We start from the raw sequence: 21,930 nt of genomic DNA on the forward strand, positions 1-21,930 counted from the left end.
TACCAAAATACTGCTTGAAATTTGGAAGAAATTCCAACCTATGAAAACCTGCAGAGCATGACTGAGAGGCAAGGGTGAGTTGAGGAATGGAAAACTGGGTGAAGGGAGAAGTCGCAGCAATCAGCAACACCCCAGACTGCAGTCTGTATGGGAAAACCCAACCGGAAGACCAATTGTATAACGAGGAGGTAGTGATTCTAACATGGTTACCCTTCCTGCCTCTGCTCCTTCCCCCTCCCTTGCAGTTGCTAAGTTTTTGAAGGTGTGAGAACCTTCTCTGGTGTCAAAATCAGTTGAGAATAGCTGAAGCCCCACTCACAGCTACCTGAATCAGTCTAGGAAAACAATGCTGGGAACCTTCTCTGATGTCTGAAATTGTTACTGGAGGGAGGGCATTGAAAGGAGGTGGCTATCTATAAAAATCAGATGGTTTGAGCAGAGAAACTTAGAAGCTTGTGCACGGACTGATTGGCTGCAGGGCAATGCAATCCAAGGCTACCTGAGGGAGTCACTTCACCACTTCTTTGAGGGCTTCCAAGTGACAGATAGAACTGCATGTCCTGGTATGTATATATATGTATTGCTTGCTATTTAGGAATAAAATCCACTTCTCACCCACTTGTGTTTCATATTGCTTCTGAATCTTAAACAAAACAACCACCTTGCATTTGGCAAGACACATTCTTTGGCTGCATATCACACTAGTTCTATTAAATACTCATGAGGAAACAGCCACAGCCAATTAAATAATAGAAACACTTCAGAAGGCAGAGACAGCTATGTGTTTATTTTAAAGCTTATAAACCACCCTTTCAGCAAAAGCTCTCAGGCTAGCATGCCTTGAAAGCAATGCACACAAATACATTGAAATTCAAATGCACAGTACAAAAATGTTGGCCTTTACACGACAACAATAAAAAATGCACAGAAACCTGAAAACCCAGCTACACAAAATGCTGGAATACCTGAACAATTCTGCCTTAGCCTGGTGCTGGGAGGACAAAAGTGGTACCAGACAAGCTTCTTTGGAGAGGGAATTCTAATTATGAAGCACCACAGGTGAAAGACGCCCTCCAGTCAGTTCTCACCTGAACTTCAGATAGCAGGAAGACTTGGTCAACGTCCACCAGCTAGGACAGCAAGGTTCACACAGGTTTGTGTGGCACGAGGGTGTCCTTCACAATACAGTAATTTAGGATCAATGAATACATACTATTCAAAGTGGGCAGGAAGGAGGAGAGCACGGAGGTGGCCACAGGTAACATAAACAGAAGTCACTGACACACAAAGTGCCTATGTCAGTGGAATGTTTCAAGCAGCTGTGAGGAACCTGTGGCCCTCCAGATGTTGCTGGTCTCAAACTCCCATCAGCTCCAGCAAGTCCATGACTGGGGATGAAGGGAATTCGAGTAACAACATCTGGATGGACCACAGGTGCCCTGTTCCTGGTCTGAAGGGGTGGAAAGCAGTTTTTCTGTCCATGTAGAGCAGCTACCACCAATACTCTGGAGCAAGGGGAAAGACTCCAGTGATGTCTTGTCATATAGACAGGACTTGGGCCCAATGGCTGAATGCGGTCCTCTGGTCCTGGCTATATGGCCCTCAAGATGCCCCCACCAGGCCGTGTCTTTTTATAAAGCGGCACTACATCTCCCAAGCCACAACCCTCATTGGCCCAGTTTCACTCCCTCATGTGCTTCTTACTGTCTGGAAAGCACTTCTGAATTTCTGAGGCTGCTTCTCACACGAGTAGTGTGAGTGTGTGTGTAGCAACCTCCAAGGCATGGCAATTTTTTTTTTTGTGAATGAGAAAAGTGCTCCAACTACTTTTGCCTAACCACAGACATGTGGCCCCAGAAAATTTGCCCATGAGGAAATGTAACCCTTGGGTTGAAAAGGACGAGAGAGAAAACACCGCCACCCCCAACCTAAATTAAGAAGTTTGCATAGGCCTGTCTCTAAAAACCAGTGTGCAATGCATCCAATCCAGGTAGGGAATACTGCAAGCCAATCAGGACAGAGAATGTTCCTGAAGCAGGAAGCGGGCTCTGTGAAGCTATAGCGCACATTTCCACACTGTTTGTTGCGGGCTGGGAATCTGCACAACTCTGGTTTGAGACTCAGGTTCCCAGCCACAACTACAGCATAACCTGTCCAGGCATGGGAATCCTAGAATTCTGTATTTCCATCTCCTGGAACCTCACATTCTTCACCCTGTATTATTTGTACAGGCCAAGGGAAGGGCTGTGGTAGAAGCACATGTAGGCATCACAAAGCAGCCGGCGGGCATACGTGGGCAAGGATTTGGGATCCAGGCCTTGTAGTGCCTCAGGGGGCATTGCCAAATAGTCCGCTACTTCCGAGCAGGGCGTGACTTGGGGAATGTTAAAGCCATTCAGCCCACCTGGAAAAATAAGGAAATTAATAGGGTTAGGAGGAGGGGAAGAAGACAAGGAGAAAAAGAAAGCAAAAGTCTCCCCAAAAAGTGTATCTACATGGGGGGAAATAACTATTAATTCGTTCAGTTTATATCCCACCCTTCAGGCAATACGCTCTGTTGAAAGCTGCTCGAGTGGCTGGGGAAAGAAATAATAACAATAACAATAACAATTATTATTCTGATCAGCAGGCCCAAGAAGCTCAGTGGTTTAGACCACAGCACTGCGCCACCCACACCCCTTTTTCCTAGTTTATGACAGGAAGTAGCTCTGGGTGTTCTTCCAAACTGTGGGATGTAAACACAGGAGCAGTCAATGACAACATTCCTAGAGTGTACATGTTAGAACATGGGGAGGGATGTCTGTCCAGCAAGCAGGTAAACTTCCTGGGGACGGACTTCCTCCGCATGTGACCAGAGGTGGGTGTGGCCTCACCTGTGCAGGTAATGACAAAAGCACAGGGCAGGCAGCCATCTCTCTCTCTCTGCCATCACCTTTCGAAGAAGCAGGATGCCCTCTTGGCTCTCAGCCAAGAGAGGAGAGGGCTATCTTCCTATAACAGTGTTTCCCAACCTTTTTTGGGCAAAGGCACACTTGTTTGATGAAAAAAATCTCGAGGCACACCACCATTACAGCCCCATGACGTCAGCGCGCAGCGTCACGCCGGGAGGGACGCACGAAAGTGTAAGTTTCAATTTTTTTCCCTCCCCCTTGCCGGGGAACCTCCAAGCTTTGGGGGGGGGAGGCAGCAAAGTGAGGCAGGAAGGAGAGCGCGGCTTGGCTGGGTGAGCTTTGGCAGGGGCAGGGAATGAGAGCCGCGAGGCGGGCGCTGCGGACGGAGGCGCTGCCCGCCGAACTCGCAGGCAGGCAGACGGCGAGAGCCCCGCGCTGGGCGGCCTCTCCTCGCCGCCGCCGCCCCGCCTCTCGCCGCCCGACTCGCCCGCCTCCCTCCAGGCAACATCTCGCGGCACACCAGGCAACATCTCACGGCACACTAGTGTGCCGCGGAACAGTGGTTGGGAAACACTGTCCTATAAGATAGATTCTAAGTGTATTTTACCTTTTTAAGCCTGTCTGCCATCTGGGATCATACTGTGAACAGATCGTGAGTAAACTCTTTTATACTTTTATAAAGACTGTGTTGTGTCTTGTATTTTAAGAGGGAACAAAGGGGAAATTACCAGAGTAATTATTATAGAGGTTCTAGCGAACCTGTGCACACGTTACCGTTGCGTACTTAAAGGGGAATGTATATAAACTCTGCTGATATTTTGGGAACTTGTTAGCACAAGTTGGATAAGGATATAATTAGTCAATATATCCTCTCCTGCACCCCAGAAGATTCCCACACAAACAGGCAGGATAAGGCCACTCACCCTCACGGTCAGCCATACTGTCAAAGAAGAGCCACTGGTGGACATCTGGGCCATGGCGGGTAAACGCTACATAGTGGCTGGTCTCGATGCAAAGGACGCCGAAGAGTTGCATGGTCTGGCGGGGGATGAAGTCCGGCAAGGAGGCCAAGCGGGAAAGCTCCTCGGGGAGATGCAGTGGGCGAGGTTGGTGGCTGCGCCGGGCACGGTGTTTGTGGACCTACAGAGGGCAGGAAATGAGGTAGAAAAAAGAAGGAAGGTCTTCTCCCACACTCATAATACAGTGGCACCTCGGGTTAAGAACTTAATTCGTTCTGGAGGTCCGTACTTAACCTGAAACTGTTCTTAACCTGAAGCACCTCCTGCTGCCACCAGAGCACAATTTCTGTTCTCATCCTGAGGCAAAGTTCTTAACCTGAGGTACTATTTCTGGGTTAGCGGAGTCTGTAACCTGAAGCGTATGTAACCTGAAGTGTATGTAACCCGAGGTACCACTGTACTAGAAACTCGGACATCCAGCGAAGCTGCATATTGGAAGGCAGGCAAAATAAAGTGCTTTTCCACACAGAACGTGCGGATATGATATTCCCAAAACCACAAGAGAGAAAAGAGCTCTTGTGCAGTGGTTGGCCACTGCAGGAACAGGAAGCTAGACTAGATGGGTCACTTGCCCATTCCAGCAGGACAAATAATAATAATAATAATATATTTATACCCCACCCATCTAGCTGGGTTTCCCCAGCCACTCTGGGCATCTCCCAACAGAATATTAAAAGCGTGATAAAACATCAAATATTAAAAACTTCCCTAAACAGGGCTGCCTTCAGATGTCTTCTAAAAGTCAAGATAGTTGTTTATTTCCCTGACATCTGGTGGGAAGGTGTTCCACAGGGCAGGCCCCACTACTATTATTTAGGATGGAGTTCGAGAGGTGGAGGGTCCCTGAGTTTCGGCATCGCACAGGGCATGACTGAAATTAGAGACTCCAAGGTCTATCCCCGACCCCAAGCTGGCACTCTTTTATCACACCGTTAATGTGGTGGGCTGAGTACGCTAAAGTGATACCTTAAGACTGGAGCATTTGAAAGTTTTCTGAGAAGAGAGGGGGTGGCAGAGAGAGGCAATTTACTGTATTTTTCGCACCATAGGGCGCACCTGACCATAGGGCGCACCTAGTTTTCAGAGGGGGAAATCAAGGAAAAAAATATGATTCCCCTCCCCCCAGCTCTGGGAGCAGCGGACAGGCTGCAGGCAGCCTGTGCGATTCTCCCAGACCTTCGTCCTGCTTTTGCGGGAGGTGGGGGAATTCCCCCACCTCCCGCAGAAGCCGCGCAACCCCTTTAAAGAGTGCGCGGCTTCTCCTGGCTTTTCTGAAAGGTGGAGGAATTCTCTCACCTCCCACAAAAGCCGCACACTCTTTAAAGGGTGTGCGGCTCCTGTGGGCTTTTCTACGAGGTGGGAGAAGGGACTGATGCGGCCAGTCAGTCCCTTCTCCCTCCTGTGGAAAAGCCCGCAAGAGCGCACGGAGCTTGTGTGCGGCTCTTGGGGGCTTTTCCCGCCTGCCTCCCCCCTGCATTCGCTCCATAGGACGCACACACATTTTCCCTTGCTTTTTAGGAGGGAAAAAGTGCGTCCTATGGTGCGAAAAATACGGTAGCTTCTTTCAGAAGCAGCGGCCACATGCTGAATGGCGCACTGGCCTGTTGGGAGGGAGAGCATGACTTGACTTCACCCTAAACAGGAACACACCTGCTAGGAAGCGAGGGTGCGCTGCAATATTTTGTTGGAGGTTGAGCTTGTTCATGTTGATGGATTAAACTCATCCTTAATCCATTTGGCTGCCCAATCCCAAGATAAATAATAATAATAATAATAATTTATTTATACCCCACCCATCTGGGCAGCTCCCAACCTAATATTAAAAACACAATCAAACACAGTCATTAAAAAATTATCTTAAAAGGGCTGCCTTCAGTTGTTTTCTAAAAGTCAGATAGTTGTTTATTTCCCTGTTGGGAGGGCATTCCACAGGGTGGGTGCCACTACGGAGAAGGCCCTCTGCCTGGTTCCCTATAACCTCTCCTCTTTCAGTGAGGGAACCGCCAGAAGGCCCTCGGCGCTGGACCTCAGTGTCCCGGCAGAATGATGGGGGTGGAGATGCTCCTTCAGGTATACTGGGCCAAGGCCGTTTAGGGCTTTAAAGGTCAGCACCAACACTTTGAATTGTGCTGGGAAACGTACTGGGAGCAATGTAGGTCTTTCAGGACTGGTGTTATATGGTCTCGATGGCCACTCCCAATCACCAGTCTGGCTGCCACATTCTGGATTACATTCTTCAACTCCCCAATACATATTTGGGCTAAAGGTGAGATTCCCTGGTCTGAAAGGGTTTGAGGCGACTGGACTAGACAGGCTACAATCTCCCTATGACTCATTTTCACTCAACGATATTGCAGAATTCTCTGTGAACTGCTTAAAAGACTATTTCTGTATAAGCGGTATACAGATAACATGAAATCAATGAAATTCTATCCCGCTCTGATAAGCTGGTGACCAACCCCACAGTACCTGCTGACTGCAAAGCTTGCAGAACTGCTTGATGTGATGAGCGCCGAAGCTGTGGTCCCTGTAGCAATCCGGACACTCAGTCACAGCCAGCCCTTGGCAAATGCAGCACTCTCGGGGGCCTGCAAGAGGTTGATTGGAAACATTTGGGTCAGTCAAAGAAGTGGAAGTCTTGGGTTAAAGACACAAATAGCCTAAAAACACACACGCACAACAACTACAGTGGTCCCTCGGGTTACATATGCTTTAGGTTACAAACTCCGCTAACCCAGAAATAGTGCTTCAGGTTAAGAAATTTGCTTCAGGATAAGAACAGAAATCGTGCTCCGGCGGCGCAGCGGCAGTAGGAGGCCCCATTAGCTAAAGTGGTGCTTCAGGTTAAGAACAGTTTCAGGTTAAGAACAGACCTCCGGAACGAATTAAGTACTTAACCCGAGGTACCACTGTATAGCGATGGTAAACTAGAAGCACTTCCACTGCACACATTCCAAAAATGCCTTTCCTCTCCAGGATTGGAACTCTTGACAAAAACCTTTCTGTTCTGCAAGTTTGACTAAGAAGCCTTTTTCCCCTAACAGATAAAACGAAGTCCCTTCTTCACCCAACTTTATTTCTAGAACTCAATTATCAGAAGTTTGTGTTTTTTCCAAGGAGCTCAAAGTGGCTGAAATATAGTGAGGGGGTTGTTGTTGTTGTTTTGGTAATGTTTCCTCCTTCTCCATTCCTGAACACTTGTAGTTTTCTCCCTCCAACATAGACCTCTTTATTTCAGGAGTTGGGAACCCAATTTTCTAAGGCCATGTTCCTTTGAGTAACCTCCCAGGGGCAAAAAGCCAAATGTCTGTGGCTTTATTCCCCACCAGCCCTGCAGTGGCTTTCTTTTCCAGGAGTAAAACACCTTCTTTGTTCTTTTAACCACCAGTCTATTCATTTATTCTCTCTCTTTCTCTCTCTCTCTCCCTCTCTCTCACACACACCCTTCCTTCCTTCCTTCCTCACACTCACACACTAGCCCCCAGGATCTTGCCCACTATGGAATGTGTCCCTTGGACTAAAGAATGGCTTCCCATCCTTTCTGTAAATTCTTGTTTAGCTTCCAGAGGGCTTCACCACCACTTACTGTCTTCCAGAAGGTCAGTGAGGTCAAGTTCCAGGCTGGGCTGTATGGTGCGAAAGGCCTTGAAGTTCTTCCCATTCCGTGGCATCTGCAGGATGAGGCAAGAAGGGGCCTGCCAGGGAGTAAGGAAGCACGGGGAATGGGAGAAGAGGGAGAATGGATGGGAGTTATTGATAGGGCCCTTTCCATAACATTCACCACACAAATGAGGTCTCCTTAAACACAGGTGACCTCCATTTTTGGAACCTGTTTATGGTCTCTTGCAGCAACATGCATGGTGGTGGGGAACTTGATCCCAACCATCTTTCCAGTCCTTGAACTCACCTCTGTGAACTTGAGGTCCCCAGTGACCAGAGACCCCTCCAGAAGCTCCTGGACTGTGGGCACTGTCCGGGTCAGGTGATCCTCAATAAATATCTGGTAGAAAATGCAGCCGTGGGGGTCCTGACCAGCAGAGCTTCATGGAATGAGGATAAAATAAAGGTGAGAAGACATCAACATCTAAGTGAGCCACCTATCCCATCTACTCATAGTTCACTCTACCCTTTCCTCCAATCTCTCCCCCCCCCCAATTCACCCACAATTCCCCTTCAAAGGAGGTGGGGAGCTAAAACGCTGTGTGGAGTGTCTCCCCACCCTCCAGTCATGCCTGGGCCACTGGCCAACTCTGTTGCTCCTGCCAGTTGGTGCTTATGCTGGAGTTGGAAGTGGCCACTTATTGACAGCCATGTGAGCTGCAGCATGACAACAACCTTACATTTTTATGTCTATAAGAAGATATGCACACATGTAGCAAATGGATGGTAAGCCTTACTCACCGAATCTGGAAGAGTGGCTCCATTTTCAACACTCGGAAGAGCAGGGTGAGAAATTCCTCTGGGTCTGTGAGGGGAGAGGACATGAAGTAATCAAGCCCCACCAGCAACACCTTTAATTCAAACATATCAGTTTCCCAACCGTCACATCAATTTCTTTAAAACAAGCAAAAAAACCTAACTAATCATGCTGCCTGAGTTATCAAGTTGAGAGTTAAGAGCATCATCCTTTCTGGCAACGTGTTTTATACTGCAATTGAGAAATGGATTTTAATGCGGCACTTTGAGGGCTCGATTGTTTGATGCACAAAGAATGGGGGAACAATGCTCTGAGGTTCACAGAATCCGTCTCCCTTCCTAATTCGTTATACAGAGTTATCCAATACACAAGCACACCACAGCGCTGCACAGGCTGCCATCAAACCTTTTTCTTCATGGGTGAAGCCAGAGGAATGTCCAGCCGTCTCCAGAACCTTCCGCAAGGCCATAATTTTGGTGGCACAGACATATCCATTCCTGTCCCCGCAAAAAAACAAAACAATAACAACGGTGGTGTCATTACCAGGTTAGACTTTGAAAGAGAGAAAGTGGCGGCGGGGAAAAGCAGCAGCAGTATGTAACACATGCTTATAAGCAATACTACAGTTCCTGCAAAGCCACTCTGAATTCTAGTGAAATGGGAGCATTTTAACGGAATACAAGGCTCAGAGGAAACCCGAGGAGCTCAGAGGCTTGGTCAAAGAGGCTTCGCTTACCTGTACTTATTTCTTAAGGTTTACAAAGAAATGGATAGACCATCTTCTGGAGCTTTCCCCCCTTATTTTCTATATTTTTTTTCCATTACATGTTCACCAGTAGAAAATATAAAGGATTTCTTGGAAAGCGACTCAAAGTGTGGGAAAGTGGGGAAGCAAAGAGTTTTTCTGCAAGACCCATCAATTTTTATATATCTTAATGTAACTTTGTCTTCACTTCCCCTCAGCGATGTCATCGCAGAGCCAAATCCGATTAACTATGCCATATCGTGACATTATCCTATCCGTTACATACGGCTCCTGATGGCATAGGCCTGATCCAAGGAAAAGGAGGAAGTAGCCGAGGCATTTTAGCCATGGCTAGGGCGACAGGAACTTACTTGCGCAAAGGGTTGACGATCTCCGTTCTCAGCAGATCCCGTGTTTCAGTGTAAGACGGACCATCGTTCTTGTCTGCTGGGCGCAGCAGCATCGAATCCAGCACTGAGGTAAAAGTGAACATGCTGCAAGCGAGAAAAAGAGAAAGTGTGGTTGTTGAGATGTCTGAATTCTGCCCCACCACCTCTTAGGAGCAGCTTCTAGCGTTTAGTCCAGGGAATGGGACCGGAGAAGAAGATATGTATGTCTTTTTAAGTCTAAAAGAGGACAGAACCAGCCTTTTATATCTATCTACCTACCTCTCTGTGTGTACAGAGTTAGAAAAGGGGATGCGGGTGGCACTGGGGTCTAAACTGAGACTCTTGGGCTTGCCGATCAGAAGGTTGGTGGTTCGAATCCCCGTGACAGAGTAAGCTCCCATTGCTCAGTCCTGGCTCCTGCCTACCTAGCAGTTTGAAAGCATACCAGTGCAAGTAGATAAATGGGTACTGATGTGGTGGGAAGGGAAATGGCGTTTCCATGCACTCTGGTTACTGTCACGGTGTCCTACTACTCCAATAGCGGTTTAGTCATGCTGGCCACATGACCTGGAAAGCTGTCTGAGGACAAACACGGGCTCCCTTTGCCTGAGAGAGATGAGCGCCGCAACCTTTGACTGGACTGGACTGGTCCAAGGCTCCTTTACTTTTACCTAAAGTTAGTATATTGTTCCTGTGATTTCAGCAACAAAAAACCCCTCACCCAATTTTCTTAATGAGGCAAAACATTTCAGCTTCTGCTTTCATCAGCTGCTCTAACAAAAATGAAATGATATTGCTTCCAAGCTGGCAACTACCACCCTCTAAGATAAGATCATGCAACGTTTACATGTCCAGTTATGGAGAAGTTATCCCTCCTTGCTAAAATTGTTGGATCTGTTGGCATCTCTGCAGCAAATACTGTGGTTGTCAGAATGGAAATGTTTAATCAACTTGCCAATCCACGTTTTGGTCCCAAGTGACAGATTTGCAATTTCTAACATATGTGCAGATATTCTGGCACATCCAAGTCCCAAGAGACTGTGATCTACTCACAGTATAAAAAGACTGACTGTGATCTACTCATTGTCATTGCCAGGAGTTGTTGACCTTTTTTTATGGGAGGGTTGGCCAAAGGTGATCACTAAACTTCATTCCGTGATCTACCTGCAACACCCCCACAATCTACCAGTAGATCGTGATCTGCCTGTTGGATATGCCTGTATCTACATGAAATAATTTTTGTGGGGTGATATCCAACAGTCATCCTGTTTACACAAGGAATTTCCCTTCCCTCTCCTCCTCCAAGATCTGTTCAGAGCTTCCACCTGCTCCAGTCTTAGGAAGCAAACTTCTTGGTCCCTGCATCACGTCACCTGCCTGCTGCAACCTTACCAGAAGAGAGTGGCATCCAGGTAGCAGGAGTTGCAGTGACCTTGGATCCCCTTCTTCCATCCCGCGAGATGCTCCATGCCTTGGTCACCTAGCGGTGGCGGTGGAGTGTCCTCTTCCACTCTGCTGCTGGCGTACCCACGGAAGTCTTCGGGAGGATGGGGAGAGAGGGAGAACAGGTGAGAAACAACACAGGGCCTCCTGGCGTCTTGCTTTACCCCTTTGCTTGGTTGCTCACGGATTTGACCTTGTGCTTTATAGGCAGTGGAGATGCCTCTGGGGTTCCCAGTGAGCTGTTAGACTGTTAGAAGTGACAGGGAAGACAGGTCGGTCTTTCTCCTCCACCCCCTAGGATGAAATCACTGTGTACACACGGGAAGCTGCATGACACCAAGTCACTCCATCGGGCCATTTAGTTCATTATTGTCTACACCAGTGTTTCCCAAACCTGTTGTTGGACTACAACTCCCATCATCCCTAGCTAGCAAGGCCAGCGGGTCAGAGGTGATGGGAATTGTAGTCCAACAACAGCTGGAGACCCAACATTGGTCTACACCAGGCATGGCCAAACCTGGCCCTCCAGATGTTTTGGGACTACAACTGCCATCATGCCTAGCTAGCACGGCCAGTGGTCAGGCATGATGGGAACTGTAGTCCCAAAACATCTGGAGGGCCAAGTTTGGTAGTGGTTCTCCAGAATTTCTTTCTCAGCCCAACCTGGAGATACAGAGGGCTGAACCTTGGGAAGCAGATGCTCTACCACTGATCTATGGTCCTTCCCTCATACACTGGCAGAGCAGTGGGGAGGTTTTCGAACATTTTTCAGAAGCTGAACATCTGATGCGGCTGTCAGCTATTGTTTCCAGGGCACCTGCACCAATCAGAAGCTGCGCCTTGGTTTTTGAACATTTTGGAAGTCAAACGGACTTCCAGAATGGATTAAGTTTGGCGCTTTTGTTTTTGCTATTTATTTTGCGTTTTGGTTTTTAAAGTTTTTCCAGTTAATTTGTTTTTGTGACTGTGGGGAACCCAGTTCAGCTACTGATTGATTGATTGATTGATTGATTGAGTGACTCTGGAAATGGAGAAAAGCAGTGCAGGTAAGAAAAAGCAATTATTTAAATTTTTATCATCTACAATACTATCTTATTTATTTTATAGTACAGTACATTGATTATTGCTTTCATTTTATGGATCAATGGTCTCGTTAGACAGTAAAATTCGTGTTAAATCGCTGTTTTAGGTTTTTTAAAAATCTGAAATGGATTAATTCATTTTGCATCACTTTCTATGGGAAAGCGTGCCTTGGTTTTAGAATGCTTTGGTTATGGAACGGACTTCCAGAACAGATTAAGTCTGAGAACCAAGGTACTACTGTAATCTTTAAATCTGGATGTTTATGATTATATTGTTATAATTTTATACTTGTAAAATCAAAGAAAATTTTCAAAAAAAGAAGAGCTGTACAGTGGTACCTCCGGTTGCAGACAGGATCCGTTCCAGAGGTCTGGTTGGTTCCCGAGGTTTCTGCAATCTGAGGACCGCTTCTGCGCATGCGTGCACGGCAAAACCCGGTAAAATACTTCCGGGTTTGCTGCGTGCGGATCCCGAAGTTTATGTAACCAGAGGGTTAGGTAAACGGAGGTACGACTGTACTAGGAAGACTGGGGTTCAAATCTCCACTCAGCCACGGAGCTCACTGGGTGACCTTCAGCCAGTCACCACCTCTCAGCCTAACCCACCTCACAGGGGTTTTGTGAGGATAAAATGGGGAAGAGGGATAATCACATGCTCCTCCCTAGAGGAAAGATGGGACATAAACATATTTATAACGATCTACGCCATACCCAAGGGGTTGCAACGCAAAACAGGGTTCTCCAGATTCTGCAGAGAGCCGAAACGTGAGTCGGGGCGGCAGTGGCGCAGCTTGACGAAGAGTGCTTTGTTGGGTTGGCAGTGGAAGTAGCGGGTCCCTCTGTACTGGCCATCCGTGCATCCCGAAGGCAGTGGCTCCTCCTGGAAAACATACAAGGCCCAACCTTAACAAGATCCTGCAGCTGTGGCTCTTGCACTGGGTAGGGGGGGTAGATGAACCTTTGGGTTCCTGCCAACTCTACAGTTCTATGATTTTATGACCTGAACCCTTCAGCTTGCAATGGCACACGCCATCTTTACATACCAGCTGGGATAGCAAGACAAGACTCATCGCACCTCAACAGGTAGTAAATGAGTACCGCAGAGGGGAAATAACAGTGCTGCGAGATTTAAGTTCAAGCACATTTCACATAAAACATAAGATAAGTCTGCTGGATCAGGCCAGGGTCCAATCCAGCATTCTGTGGCTGATCGAATGCATATGGGAAGTCTGAAAATTGGACATAAGCACAGCAGTACACTGCACTTCTGAGCAACTGGCAGAGCCTTAATCCATTACTGCAATGGTTCAATCTTCCAGTGCTGAAGCACTGTTTGTTTGGCTGGCTGGCCTTGCTGGATGCAGGAAGTGTGTAAATTCATGGCTTTTGGCCATTTCCAAAGGGAAGGAGAGTAACTGAGCAAAACGAAACGTGAAGCTTCCGAGATTAAATTAACGATTCCCAATAGTTCACCCCAAGAGAGACTTGCAACTAGGCAGCTCAACATCAAACAGATGACGGACTAGCATTCTGCCCCCGCAAGTGAAAGATAACTATTTTTGGTAGAGCATATGGAAATTCACTGCACAGATTTTATAGTGAAGCCATTGTGTGCAACAAAATGAGCATGTGATTCAGGTGGCACACACCCTAGCCTGCCACACCCTTCTTCTCACCAGCTCCAGCCCAGCAATAGCTTCATCCTCATCAGGGGGCTCCCCGATCCATCGGATCACCCCGTAGATCGGCGGATCGTTCACCTCCACCACGGAATTGATCTCCAAGAGGTGGTGGCTATACTGCTTGTCCTCCTCTTCCTCTTTGTCTTCCTCCTCCTCCCCATTTTTCTTCTTCTTCAAAACTCCCAAGTCTTTCGTCTTGTGGTCCCCCAGTTCTCTGGAAGGAGCCAAGCTTAGGGGCTCCTTGGACGAGCACTCTTCCAGTTTGGGGGGATACTTGATGGATGAGGGGGACGGGCAATCTTCAAATTCATCTGAGGTGGGTGAAGAGGAATTGCTGGGCAAAGTCTCAGGGATTCTGTCAGCTTGTTCTAGAGAGAGAGAGAGAGAGAGAGAGAGAGAGAGAGAGAGAGAGAGAGAGAGAGAGACAACAGCACATTAGATAATCCAGCACCTCCAGCCTAAAAATATGCTTCCAATTTGGCCGCTAACCCTCCCAAGTGTGCAGTTCTGGAATTCAGGAGAGAATCTCAACTTTAAATTGGAGGGGCAGGGAAACCTGAACAAGTTTCTAGCCCTTAAGGGTGTGCAATTGGCAATGCATAGGAAAAATTTCGAAGGCCAACAGGAAAAGGGGAGGCAGCTGGTCTCATCGCCTGGTCCCTTTCACTAGCTAGAAGCAGAATTGTGCAAAAACACAGAAAACCATCTGGATTTGCATAAAATTCATAAAATTTAACTGTCATTGGTTAATTTCAAGTGGTGTATACACAGCTTTACTGAGTTCCTGTGACTTCCAGCTGCCAAAAAGCCCCATGTAAAGCTATACCTTTGCTTTACTATTGGCTAGGTAGCAATATATACTTTTAAAAATGATGTTTGTCATCAAAATGCCATGGAACCTGACTACCTGACATTTTTCATTATTATTATATTTATTACTACTATTATTATTATGAAAAGTTGACAAAAAGTGAATAATATTACTTAAAATCCTTTCTTAATCCCTCTGTAGCCAGCCAAGTAGTTACATGCGCCTGCTAACGAAGAAGGAGGAGGAGGAGGAGGAGGAGGAGGAGGAGGGGGAAACCTCAGGGCTCCTCTATTTGGCTCTTGAAACTCTGCCCTCCCAATCTGCACTCCTGTTCAATGCCTTTGCCTGGCTGGAATTTGTCCTTGAACTCCAATTATGCCTCTTTCTTTTCCGGACGGAGGATAGGGCGGGGTTTGTGAGCATATGTAGAAACCAGCTTGCTACACAAAGGTAAAATTAAGGTTCATTGGCCTGCCCACATTTGCCTCTCGCCCTAACCACCACTGGGATTTATTCGTATGGCTAAACTACTGTAAGTGGTAGTGGCAGCCACAAACATTTGACAGCCTTGTCTTCCATTAAATTGCCTAGAGATTGTTATCTATGTTTAGTCTCTGTGTGAAGCAAGTTCCCAAGAGAAGCAAGGTCACTGGAATGAAGCGCATGTGCAGCTTCTCTGGGACTGAAAAGTGAAACTTATGTTCTGGAAGAGGTTTGTGACTAGCTGAAGAGTGGATCAGTGAGATCGTTGAGTAGCAGTGGATCAGTGAAGCTGTGCAAAAGCAAGGACACTCTTGATGGGCTGTGGTTCTTTTGGGAGAGAGAGATAGTAATTCTCTCCAAGTGTGCCTTTCTCCACGGAAACGTTTAGGAACCTTGTATATACAGTGGTACCTCGGGTTACAGACGCTTCAGGTTACAGACTCCGCTAACCCAGAAATAGTACCTCGGGTTAAGAACTTTGCTTCAGGATGAGAACAGACATTGTGCAGCAGAGGCACGGAGGCAGCAGGAGGCCCCATTAGCTAAAGCGGTGCTTCAGGTTAAGAACAGTTTCAGGTTAAGAACGGACCTCCAGAACTAATTAAGCTCTTAATCCGAGGTACCACTGTACTGCAATCAATTAAGCTGTAAAAGCCGATATAAAACTCATTATGTCTGACTGCTGGTCTGCCGTGTGGATTAATTGTTTTCCATCTGTGCTCTGGCATTCCACCCACACAGAGTCTTTGCTACCTGGCAACTCTGCTGGACTAGTGCCCATTGGGCAACCATTACTGGACCCACTTGGCAGAGGGTTATGACAGGTTAAATCATAAATCCCACAGTATGCTGGGATAACCTCAGTCAGCAGAGCAGGAGACCCTTAATTTCAGGGTTGTGAGTTCAAGCCCCATGTTGGGCAAAAGATTCCTGCATTACATGGAGTTGGTTTTGATGACCCTTGCGGTCCTTTCCAACTCTACAGTTCTATGAATACTAACTGATGGGATTCACAAGGGTGGAGGACGCTGCTGTTTCCAGGAGTCCTGTTTCCAGGTTTCCCATAAGTATCTGAGAAGAGCACCAGACCAGATGGACCATTCCTGGGCCTTTTTTATGCAGCCTCCAGAAGTTTGCACAGGTGGAAATGAGGCCCTTGGATTGATATAGGTCCCTCAGACCTGCTACATAAAAAACAAACAAAAATCCAGACGACATCCCGAATACTTTCATTATTGTACAACTCACCTTTGTGTACTTTAGAGATGGGCAAGAGCATCCCATACTCAGGAGATGGGATATGGCACAGGACACGGTTTCTGAAGAGGCCATCCCAGGACCCGACTGGTTTATCCTAGAATGAGACAGTAAAAGAGAGTCTAGGGTCTCTGGACTGGCTGTTCATCCCCGTCCCCTCATCACCACATGGCAAGCCTGGTGTGGGCACTAAGGCGGACATTGCCAGTATCTGCAAAGGGCCCACACCTAGCAGAAAGCCCCCCAAGCTTGCTGCCGTGAGGAGGCAGACTTACGGAAGGGCTAGCTAGGTGAATCCATGGAGAGTGTCTTGGGCCTTCAAAACTTGGAGCCCACATTCGGCATATCCAGAACAGTAGGTTGGAGTGAGGCGTGGAGGCCAGGGTGGGGAATTGAGGGAACACAAGAATCTGCCTTACTGAAGTCTTCCTCTTCCTTTCCTGCCTCCTTTCCCTTGTGTGCCATGTTTTGCCTGTGGGTGAGGCCTGTCTTGTTCTGACGGCACGTAAGCTGCTCTGGGAGCCTTTTGGGGTTGAACGGCAGGGTATAAATGCTCTAAATCTGTGAGAAACTCTGTTTTTTCAAATGCCAAGCCATGGACCCCCTACGTTTGACAATGCTGATATTTCTGTGGTAGTTTTTGTTATGTGAACGGTGCCACGGACCCCCCTGGGTGGGTTATGCAGTTGACCAGGGATCCATGGAGCACCGATTGGGAGCCACTGAGCTAAATCAATCCATTAATACTGAACCAGAACAACTGGTCCATCTAGCTCAGTATTGTCTGAACTGACTGGCAGGGCTTCTCAAGAATTCCGGAAGATGCCAGGAATTGAACCATGGATTTTCTGCATGCAATCAGATGCTCTCTCATTGAGCCAGGACTCAGGGGCGGACGAGACACAAGAAGCCATCACTAAACATGTTTCCTGAAGCACCAGGAGATTTAAAGCATGTTGGCCGGCATTAACATGGGAATAACTAACCAACAGCATTTATAAGGCCACAATGCCCATCATCCCTGACTTTTAACTCACTTTGGGGGATCTAGTACTCGAAAGGGGTGTGAGATTAAATACTGCTTGCAGTATGGAGAGTGGGTTCCTTCAGCCTGACCCCACCCCACCCCTAATTCTTCTGTCTGCCTCCCAGCAGAGGGCAGTAGAGAAGGGTTGACCCCTCCTTACCAAGTGTATCCCCACGAACACCCCAGTCTCCTGCTTCTTGGGGAGGTAGTCGCAGTAGACCACCGTGCCAGTGGGGGTGCTGTCATCCATCTTGAAGAAAACACGGTCCCCAATCTCCAGTTCTGGAGTCGACAAGGGATCTCCCGTCGTCAGCTGGATCCGCGTGCATTCCCGGACGCTGCCTCTCGGGGGCGCTGGTGGGCTGCCTTCGGGCAAGTCATCCGGCTCAATCCGGTTGACGGGGACAAAGACTCCGCAGTTCTCCCGGCAGGAAAAGAACTTGTGGCCTTTGAAAGTGCCGTCGGTGAAACCCTTCCCGGCTGCTGAGCCCTACAAAAGTCAAGGAACAGGGCTCATCTCAAAGGTGCTCCCTCCTTTATTTCTCCCCACCCCTGTTTTATCCTCACCACAACCCTGTGAGGTAGGCTAAGACAACAGACCACAACTGGTCCAATATCACAAAGTGAACTGTGTGGCCAAAGAAGGATTTGAACCCGGGTCTCCCCAGTCTTGGTCCAATGCTCTGAACACATACTTTCTTCAATATAATTCCTTCAGGGTTCCCTACACCATTTTCCTTTCCTTGTGTGAGAGAAAGAGCTATACAGGTTGAAGCTATGCATGTGAAATCCTTTTTGTGTTTGTTGTTTTTTGCAATTATATTTTGCCCATTGAGTTCAACGTTGAAATAAATTAGGACAATGTGGGCCAAGAAACAGATGGGAAGATAAAATTGTGGTGCCCGTGTGTGTGTATACAGGTCTTATCTTCCTTGGAAGAAGGAACTAAAAACCTGTGTGCTAAGAAGAGAATATACCATATTTTTTGCTCTATAAGACTCACTTTTTCCCTGCTTAAAAGTAAGGGGAAATGTGTGTGCGTCTTATGGAGTGAATGCAGGCTGTGCAGCTATCACAGAAGCCAGAACAGCAAGAGGGATTGCTGCTTTCACTGCGCAGCGATCCCTCTTGCTGTTCTGGCTTCTGAGATTCAGAATATTTTTTTTCTTGTTTTCTCCTCCAAAAACTAGGTGCGTCTTGTGGTCTGGTGCATCTTATAGAGCGAAAAATAAGGTATTCTGCACAGAGATTTTTTTTTGCAAAAACAAACCTGCTAACGGACTCCACAGAAGATGCCCTTCCCACCAACTCACCACAAGCTCAATGCCAAAGATGATGCTGGTATTGTGCTTGCTCTTGTCTATGGGCCCACGGTATCGAATGATGCCTCGAACTTTCTTCCCGGAGGCGGAAGTGATCTGGACCCTGACTTGGTCTCCCTCCTGGAGGGCGCTGAGTCGCTGCATCAACTGCTCCTTCTTGAACAGAGCAAGGCGCTCATCTCCATTGGTCACAGCTTCCAAGAGTCCAGAACAGGCGCCCGTCAGTTCCACGGCTACCCGTGGAGGCAGCAGAACCACTTTCTCCGTATCCATGACCCTGACCCAGAAAGTTCCGTCTGGCGATGCCCCACGGCCATCCTCTTGGCATAGCAGGCTGCCTCTGGCCACCTTGACTTCCCGCCCTGCCTTGCTGGGCCCTGCAAAACTTTTCACAGCAATTAAGAGTTGCCGGGGCTTCATTGCTGCTGCAGAGGTGGGAGACAAATCAATTGCCTGTGTGAGGAGAAAGAAAAAGGAACAAGACAGTTTATGGACTATTCCCTCTATTTCTGACGTTCTTGCCGTGAGCAGGGCTGGGCGATATCTGGTTTTCAACATTGCGATATCTCACCAGCTAAACATCGCCCGCCCTGTGGAACGCCCTCCCATCAGATGTCAAGGAAATAAACAACTATCTGACTTTTAGAAGACATCTGAAGCTTCCCTGCTTAGGATATGTTTTTAATGTTTGAGGTTTTATCATTTATTATTATTAATATTCTGTTGGGAGCGACCCAGAGAGGCTGAGGAAACCCAGCCAGATGGGCGGGGTATAAATAATAAAATTATTATTATTATTATTATTATTATTATTATTGCATTATACCGATATATCACAATGTCTGAAATAAGGATGGAGCTATGTAGAGGCATTGGCTGGCTTCACAGTTTCCCCCACATTGTGCTTTTTTGCATTGCACACAAACACACACAGAAAGAATCATAGTACTGTAGAATAGTAGAGTTGGAAGGGACCACGGGGGTCATCTAGTCCAAACCCCTGAAATGCAGGAATCTTTTGCCCAACACGAGACTCGAACCCGCAACCTTGAGATTAACAACTCATGTTCTGCGTACTGAGTAGCAATAATATGTTCAGGTGAAGAGCAAGATCCGCATCGTGATTCGTGGTATATTGCCAGGTCAAAAATTATGAAACCGGTATCACCATATGGACTTCAAACCGGTTTTAGGAGATGAGTGCTGTTCACTGTGCAACACCAAAAGAAAGGACTGTCAGGCTTAAAAGATTACCCGCTCTGGAATCCCACAGCTAATTCTCCCCTGGTCTCCTCGCTGGCCCAAATAGGACTAATTTAGCCAGCTAGCCCTGGTGATCATCTAATGTTTATTGGATGGATTTCCCCCCTAAACTGATTTTTGAATTCTGAATTTATTGTTATTCAGGTTTCACACGGTATTTTATGCTGTTTTTTGTTGCATCAATTAAGTGTTTTAAATTTGTTGTTAGCTGCCCTGAGCCTGGTTTTTTGAACCGGGAAGGGTGGGGTATAAATAAAAATTTATTATTATTATTATTAAGCAACTGCAAGGCTTTCAGAAGTACAGGCTTAGAAGACCAGCATCTGCTCTGTGTGCAGAAGTTCCCAGGTTCGTTCCCCGAGAACTCTAGGTAGGGTTGGGACAGACTCCCTCTCCCCCCTGAAAACCTGGAGAGCTGTTGCCAGTCAGTGTAGACAATACTGAGTGAGGTGGACCAATGGTCTGACTCAGTAGGAGACAACTTCCAATGTACCTATATAAGGAATCTTCAAGGGGGGCCCCTAAAGCCAACAAACTACAGTACAGTGGTACCTCGGGTTACATACGCTTCAGGTTACAGACTCCGCGAACCCAGAAATATTACCTCAGGTTAAGAACTTTGCTTCAGGGTGAGAACAGAAATCGTGCTACGGCGGTGCTTTTCTGGTTTAGGACCAGCTTTACTGAAGCACCAGCCTTCCCCAACCTGGTGCCCTCTAGATTAGAACCGAAGCAGTGTGAATGACCCAAGCACAAATAGTATTGAAAGCTGAAAGTATGTGACTTCCCCATTAGCATCATGAGCACAAATAATCATAAACTTGCAATCAAAACAACATTTGGAGGGGTTTTCTCTCTACCACTTTCTGTGTTCAAACATACCTTAAAGCTGGAACACCTTTAATTGAATGAGGGTATTGGTCTACACTTGTTGTCATACTGGATCCAGTATGTGAAAATAAGATATAACTTGGTATGCAAATGGCAATATAAATAAAATATATGACAGAAGATTAATATTTTTCACTCCCCTGCGCCTTTAGAATTAAATTGCAGACTTTTCTAACCCACAGATAAAGTAAAATAGAAAGAGAGGAAGAGGAAATAAATGCCCCAAGAAAAAAATTAGTCAAACTCAGGAATTTCCCTGTCAACACCCTGTTTCCTTCCTTCCGCCACAGGATTGCAAACTTTAGAAACCACCCCTTTTAACAACAGCTTGAATCTAAAGACTCACAAGGCTCATCAACTTTGTCCCCCCCAAAAAAACTTTACTTGGCTGTAAGCTCTGCACCAAACTGGAACAGGAGCAAACCAGGTTGGCTTTTGTCTGGTCAGTTGGCAACCGCATGGCCCTCGAAGTTCTTAGCCACCTTGTTATCCGACTGCTTTCCTCCATGCATGCATATTTCTTAATTTCTGAAAGAATGCAATGGTTGCCAGGCTTTAGGCCTAATTAAAAATCACCCCCGAGGACTACCTTGCATTCAGCACCCGCTGTGGAATGTCCCGATCAGAGAGCCCTGGAAGACACTCTGCACGTGCTCAGATGCCTTCCTCACATCCCAAGACGTTCCCATCACGGCTAAGCCTCTGGCTGACACTGACCCACGAGCGCAGACACCCCCCGACCTGGTGAGCTACTTACAGGTTTCAAAAGGGAAACAAAAAGGAACTATTCGCTTTCCGAAACAAGTTAGCATTTAAAAACAAACAAGCAAACGTATAGATAAGCAGATTCTCGCCTATGTGCAAAAAAATCAGCAAGTCAAAGGCTGCCCCAAATGCAAACTCACCTCTCCCCTTCAGCTCCTACCTGGAGGCGGTGACTTAACTTTTTCAAGCGCATGCAACAAGATTTCCCCCTACTGATGTTGGAACCACGTTTAAGGAAGTTGCCTCTGCTTTTAAAGGGGCGGAAGGTGAGAGCCAATGGGAAGCGACGCGAAAGGGAAAGGCGACCAATCGGAGCGGAGATTGGGGAGGACTAGAAGCAGATGTAAACGAGGAAGGAGAGAGAGATGAATGATGTTGGGGATGGGTGGAGCTTAGCTGAGGCTGAAAGTAGCTTTAACATCACCTCTGTACCCTGCTATATA

The 21,930-nt window shown here is 47.2% G+C and overlaps 1 protein-coding gene across 3 annotated transcripts; it reads right to left on the reverse strand.

Moving 5' to 3' along the window:
• Positions 1-767: 767 nt before the first annotated feature.
• LOC308572024 (ubiquitin carboxyl-terminal hydrolase CYLD-like) lies at positions 768-21,729 on the reverse strand. 3 transcript variants are annotated; one of them, XM_081167796.1, is made up of 15 exons: positions 21,628-21,729; positions 18,560-19,021; positions 17,407-17,736; positions 16,211-16,316; positions 13,663-14,036; positions 12,698-12,866; positions 10,854-10,998; positions 9,444-9,566; positions 8,733-8,824; positions 8,312-8,375; positions 7,818-7,950; positions 7,497-7,605; positions 6,380-6,498; positions 3,815-4,031; positions 768-2,404 (listed from the first exon to the last, which is right to left on the reverse strand). In XM_081167796.1, exons 2-15 carry the CDS (start codon positions 18,986-18,988, stop codon positions 2,220-2,222), a joined length of 2,595 nt encoding a protein of 864 aa, XP_081023922.1. In that variant the 5' UTR covers positions 18,989-19,021; positions 21,628-21,729; the 3' UTR covers positions 768-2,219. The 3 variants fall into 3 exon arrangements, with proteins under 3 accessions (XP_081023922.1, XP_081023921.1, XP_081023923.1); XM_081167795.1 differs by having other exon boundaries at positions 21,648-21,724; XM_081167797.1 differs by lacking the exon at positions 21,628-21,729 and adding an exon at positions 21,312-21,471.
• Between the last annotated feature and the right edge of the window lie 201 nt (positions 21,730-21,930).

This window comes from Podarcis bocagei (genome assembly GCF_964188305.1).
Source record: "Podarcis bocagei genome assembly, chromosome: 13".
Lineage (NCBI taxonomy): Eukaryota > Metazoa > Chordata > Lepidosauria > Squamata > Lacertidae > Podarcis > Podarcis bocagei.

Excerpts from the sequence above, each read along its gene's own strand:
- LOC308572024 (XM_081167795.1), bottom strand. The coding sequence starts at position 21,680 with ATGCGCTTGAAAAAGTTAAGTCACCGCCTCCAG. Across the intron at positions 12,867-13,662 it reads CTATTGCTGGGCTGGAGCTG|GAGGAGCCACTGCCTTCGGG; the intron begins GTGAGAAGAAGG and ends TATGTTTTCCAG. Across the intron at positions 6,499-7,496 it reads CACTGACCTTCTGGAAGACA|GCCCCCGAGAGTGCTGCATT; the intron begins GTAAGTGGTGGT and ends AACCTCTTGCAG.